This window comes from Helianthus annuus, chromosome 8 (assembly GCF_002127325.2).
Source record: "Helianthus annuus cultivar XRQ/B chromosome 8, HanXRQr2.0-SUNRISE, whole genome shotgun sequence".
Classification (NCBI taxonomy): Eukaryota; Viridiplantae; Streptophyta; class Magnoliopsida; order Asterales; family Asteraceae; genus Helianthus; species Helianthus annuus.
The window spans coordinates 132,419,859-132,425,742 of NC_035440.2; the positions used below are offsets into that span (position 1 = coordinate 132,419,859).

The 5,884-nt window shown below is 31.7% G+C and overlaps 1 protein-coding gene across 1 annotated transcript; it reads right to left on the reverse strand.

The window, feature by feature from the left end:
• Positions 1–2,729: 2,729 nt before the first annotated feature.
• Positions 2,730–4,206, reverse strand: LOC110884709 (transcription factor PRE6). The gene is made up of 2 exons (XM_022132424.2): positions 4,011–4,206; positions 2,730–3,078 (listed from the first exon to the last, which is right to left on the reverse strand). The coding sequence occupies exons 1-2, from the start codon at positions 4,134–4,136 to the stop codon at positions 2,929–2,931; spliced, it is 276 nt and encodes a 91-aa protein (XP_021988116.1). The 5' UTR covers positions 4,137–4,206; the 3' UTR covers positions 2,730–2,928.
• Positions 4,207–5,884: the final 1,678 nt, after the last annotated feature.

A 5,884-nucleotide genomic window follows, 5' to 3' on the forward strand; every position in this document is an offset into this window, starting at 1 on the left:
ATTTAAAAAATAAAATGGGAACTTAGTAAGAAATTGACACTAGTTGCTACAAATTTCCTACAAAAGGCTATTATTTATCAATTTAAATAAAAAGATAATTTAAAAAAATAATATGTTAAATTTATCAGAACTTTGTAGTAAGTTGACACCAGTTGCTACAAATTTCCAACAAAAAGGCTATTATTTATCTATTTTATAAAAAAACATAATTTTTAAAAATAAAATTTAAAATTTGTCAAAACTTTATAGTAAATTGACATCAGTTGATATAAATTTTCTATAAAAAGGCTATTATTTATTAGTTTGAGAAAAAAAAACATAATTTAAAAAAATAAAATGAAAACTTTGTAATAAATTGATATCAGTTGCTACAAATTTCCTACAAAAAGACTATTATTTATCAAGTTTAGAAAAAAAGCATAATTTCAAAAAATAAAATGTTAAATTTGTTAGAATTTTGTAGTAAATTGACAATAGTTGCTACACATTTCCTACAAAAATGGTATTATTTATCTATTTTAGAAAAAAAAAAACATAATTTTAAAAAATAAAATGTTAAATTTGTCAGAACTTTGTAGCAAATCGACCAAGAAACATAGAGTGCATTCGTTAGAGGTGTTGCGATTGAAACACAATCTCAATTCAATTCATCACCATCGCGAAGTGCATTTAGCTGTTACCACCAGCCTTCATTGACACGCGTCTTCTTTGCCATTAGTACTAGGTGTTAGTATGCTAAGTTGTGAAGCAAAATACTTTGCACAACTTTTTTTTTGTATATTATTGATACATAAGCTACGTGATGCGACTATGGTGCGTTGATGTAACCAACACTTGGGTTTTATTAACTGCGATGCATATGAAATGGATCCTCGCCGCATCGCAGCGGATTATAAATCTAGTTAAATAATATACATTAACTTAATCATATGCATTGGCGAAGGATAAAAGGGGCGGGAAGGGGCGCCCGACCACCCGAACTTTTCGCTTAGTAGTGTTATGTATGTAGTTTTCGTATAGAAATTTTTGGGTATATACGTTTTCGACCCCCGATCATTCGGGTCAAGTTTCGCCACTGATCATATGACATAAAAAAAAATAAAGCTAAACTCAATTACAATTTTTTTAAACTCAAAACAACCTACTTTATCAATTCGAACAGAAAAAGAGAATGTGTAAATGGAAAGACTTTTGGACTTTATATTTGCTTTCTTTCATTTGAATGGTTATTTATAAAAAAACCATGTCTTTCATGTGACCCGGATTTAACTATAATTTGGATAGAGTTAGTGTGGTAAACCAAAACCACAATAAAATAGAAACTTTGATATGTAAATTACAAGACATTTGGATTTTGTAAAATATCGTAATAACCACTAAATCACGGAGACCAAAGCCGTAATTTACTATTTTTTAACTCGAGCTAAACAGGAACAGGTTAGCTTTTAGGTATTCTAAACTCAAATACAGTGTTGTAATTATTATAATGTTGACTACACATATTGATATGTTGTATGGGCCGGTGGGCCACATGACTTAAGGGCCCACGTAAATCTATATTGTAACGACCCATGTAGGCGATCAGATTGATGTATCATAAAATTTGGACGTAACTGTTCAACATTTTAATATAATGAATTATGGTCAAAAACAAAAAGATCCGCTTACATCGGTTGTGTCGTCCTAGACAAACTTGGATCATCACACTATTCACCATTTTTATAGAGTAAACTGCCATTTTGGTCTATGAGGTTTGGTCACTTTTGCCACTTTAGTCCAAAATTCAAACTTTTTGTATCTGCGTCCATGTGGTTTCAGTTTTATTGCCATTTTTGTCCAAAAATGAAATCAGGTTATATTTGTCTTATAAAATACTGTTATTTTGTCTTTTTCCTCATGGGCAGAATGGTAAAAAAAATTATAAATAAATACCAGATTTTATAAGACATACGACCTGATTTGCCCTTAAGAAAAGGACAAAATTGCAGGATTTTCTAAGACAAATATGACCTGATTTCATTTTTGGACTAAAATGACAATAAAACTGAAACCAAAGAGACCCAGATGCAAAAGGTTTAAGTTTTGAACTAAAGTGGCAAAAGTGACCAAAACTCAGGGATCAAAATGAGAGTTTACTCTTTTTTATATTTTTATTACGTGACTAGAAAAGAACCTTTTACTCCGAAGACAATAATCTGGTTATTCTATTATCTACTAGTTACGATTACGTATTCAACTTATGTTTTTCTTACAAGAAAAAAAACTCGGATTATTTAAAAACCCAACAAACTCTGAGATGACTCGAGGGTCATCAAACCCTCTTGACCCAGCTGGTTTTGCTCGGGGTGACCGTCGTTAATAATAATTACTTGTTGTCAATGATCTCTAGATCAAGTGGTGGAGTGCTTTCATTACTCTTGAAATATGCATGTTCAACTCTCACTTGGTATAGAGTGAGGCACTGGTGGGCAATGATGGGAGATTCAAGGAAATCTCGGTTAGATCCTTGAGCCAAACAGGTTTTACTGGTAATTTCAGTGTCGTGCCTACGGGCGGGTGGGTTACTTGGTTTTCCCCGGAATTGGTGGTGGACTCGGGTTACTCTCGGAGTACTCCGTTTGTCCAGTGGGTGTCCCGAGAGTACTCGAGACTGATTCTGTTGGCCGTTAAAAAAAAAAAATAATTACTTGTACCCTTTTTTGCCTTAATAATATTTTGGACGCCATTCATTTTAAAAGCAACAGTGAAACTTCTCTAAGAAATAATATCTGTTATTACATTATATGATGCTCAACTAAACAAATCTAAAAACTCATTTGTGATGTAAGATAGACAGAAAAGACCCTAAGTTACATAGTACGACGATACATTATAGCGGGAAAGAAAGAGAAAAATGGTTATTTGTGTAGAAGATGATGGTCTAATTAGTTACTGCATAAGTAAACTCCTAATGATGGAAGCCTGAGTCGGATCGGTGTTCTCGAGCAACTCGGAGAGTCGGTCGCTTAAACTGTCGATATCTCGATGCAAGCTTCTGATGTAGTTGCATGTCTCTTGTAGCACTTTTGAAGCTGATACCTGGATTCATTCAGTATTGAAACTATCGTTAGTTCTATACACTTATTAGAAGACATACATGGAATAACAATAACCATACTCAATTTATTTCTCACTGATAGCAAAGCTACTCGTTGGATCCGAGGATGGTCGCATATGCATAGAATAACAAAATACATTATTTTTTTCATTAGTTATTATTATTATTATAGTTATTGTTTTTATCTTACTTTTAAAAATACTTAGATCTTTTTTCATTAGTTATTATTATAGTTATTGTTTTTATCTTACTTTTTGAAATACTTAGATCGTATGAAATGCATGTTTAAACATAAATACTTCCTGTATTGAACTATATAAAAAAACGTAAATTTTCAGTCATAAGTGTGATTTAAAGCTAAAAACACTTCTATTTTGTGCTCGATTTCTCGAACTTAAATAAGTTCTTTGCATTTTGTAGCTCTGATCCAAGCTCAAAAATAGTCTAGCAACATCGAAGAACTTAAATAAGTTCTTTGCATTTTTTAGCTCTGATCCAAGCTCAAACATAGTCTAGCAACATCGATGAGTACTTGCGATTTTGCCTTAAGAAATTCATGTCAGTCACTCATTTGTATAGAGTGATCATACGGTAATAAACATTACTTTGTTTTAATTTTAAAAAGACCATAAGATGTTCACTATTGTACTTCATTTCATCCTAAAACCGCCCTCAAAACTTGCTGACCTACATTAAAACGATCAGATCTTACGAATATAACGTGGGGCAGCTAAACGTACCCCTTTTAATTAAACATTAAATAAAGGTAATTTTTATTTGTTTTTAAATATAAAAAAATGAAATATTAGTGATGTGATAAGTTGAATAGGCACTTCAAGTAAAAAAGAGAGGGAGAGGGTACGTGTAGCAAAACCCATATAGTGATCAAGGCTACTCGGGTTCGTATGAATACCTTGTCCGAGCGGTGACTACGGATTTCAGGTAGAAGTTGTTGCAACTTGGAAACAAGATCGTTGATTTGATCATCACTTATTCTTGAAGCTGTTGATTGTCTTGATCTTGATCTTCTTGTGGACATTTTTTTTTCTTTATTGAAGATAGAGAAATATTTAAATTTAAAAGCAAAAACAAGATGAAAAGATGGAGAAGATGTATAAATGCATGGGAGAAAGGTGTGGGCTATGCTTCTATTTAAATACCTCCCACTCCTCCCACCTCCCTACTTTCTAGTTTAAAGATATTAACAAATAAATCTTGGTTTCTTGTTCGGTTTGTTTTTATTAGAATAAATAAATGGCATATAGGCATTACGTCTACTAAATATGGATACAATTTTTTTTTATCGGTAAGATTCTATAATTAACAGAATAGGGTCAGTATATGCTGTAAAAACTAAAAAGTACAGTACAAAAAGAAACAAAAAGCAAAAAGTAATACACCCACCGGTTACAACTCGATCACACTATATCTAGAATATTAAAATCCGCCCATCTCTCCCACACGATATCATGGAATTTCGATCTGCTTTTTAACCAAAAGTAGCTATCCGCCATTATTGTTTTTGCTATGTCATTGCCGGTTCGGAGGTTGCTTTCAAACTCTTTTTCATTTCGAGACTTCCATACGTTCAAAATGGTCGTTTGAAACACTGCACTAATGATTTTCTTGCACTAAAGATGGATACAATCAGGTGGTTATAGTGATGGCATGATAATACTTTAGTAATCCGTCAGTGATTTAAATTTGTCGTTAAAAAATGGCATCTAGTCTAGGTAATTAATATAAAAAAGAGAGTTTCCAGATTGAGATTTGCAAGCAATTAGAATAAATAAATGGCATCTAGGTAATTTATATATAACTTATTGCTTAACAGATAAAATTATAAAAGTTAATTAAATATTAGAAACCAACCTAATGAAATCAAATCTGCTTAAATGTTATATATTAAACTGATAAACTGTATATAAAACTAAAAATAGAACAAAATTATTTCTTAGTTAGACCTTAAAGATAAAACACAAATAGGGAAATACGCATAGGTCCATATATATGTCGATTTTGTATGATGGGTAGATAAGTGGGTTGTAAAAAAAGAGCATATATTTCAAGAGAAATTATGTTGCTTTATAATTTTATCGTTTAACGAATAGATTTGCTATTTGTTCTGGGTGATTTTTGTCACTAAAATTCGAAGTTATATGTTTTTTTTTTCTTTTCAAAAATAACGAGGTATGATATCAGAAATTTTAACTCTATTTGCATGAAATCCCTTAAAATAATAATTAACTTTAAAACGTTCACAAATATACAAACAACTAGATTTTGCCCCGCCTGCGTTACGGAACACTAAGCTGAAATTTCACTCTCATAGGGCACCAATGTACATCCGTGTTTAAGTTAGCTGTACATACTACTCATAAACGATCTCAAAAAAAATACATTAACTCAACCAATTAAAACAAAACACTACCATACTTATACTAAAAAAACTAAAACGACAGAAAAACTATAATTTTAAACAGGGGCAAAATTGTAATTTTTCAGGAAAAATGAAGGTGTGTCAGACAGCCGCCTGACACGAATAAAAATTACACCGAGTTAACTAATTTAAACAAAACACTACCATAGTTTCGCAAAAAGAAAACAAAACAAAACACGAAAATAGATTTGTAAAAAAACCAATAAAACGATGACATGACAGTAGTTTTACGCTGTGGGCAAAATCGTAATTTAACAGGGAAAAAAAGTAATGGCAAAACTGTAAATTTGAACTGTAGCCAAAATCGTAATTTGGCTGAGAGTAGGATAAAACAAAACCAATGGCAA

Excerpts from the sequence above, each read along its gene's own strand:
- LOC110884709 (XM_022132424.2), bottom strand. The coding sequence starts at position 4,136 with ATGTCCACAAGAAGATCAAGATCAAGACAATCAACAGCTTCAAGAATA. Across the intron at positions 3,079-4,010 it reads GTAGTCACCGCTCGGACAAG|GTATCAGCTTCAAAAGTGCT; the intron begins GTATTCATACGA and ends GAATGAATCCAG.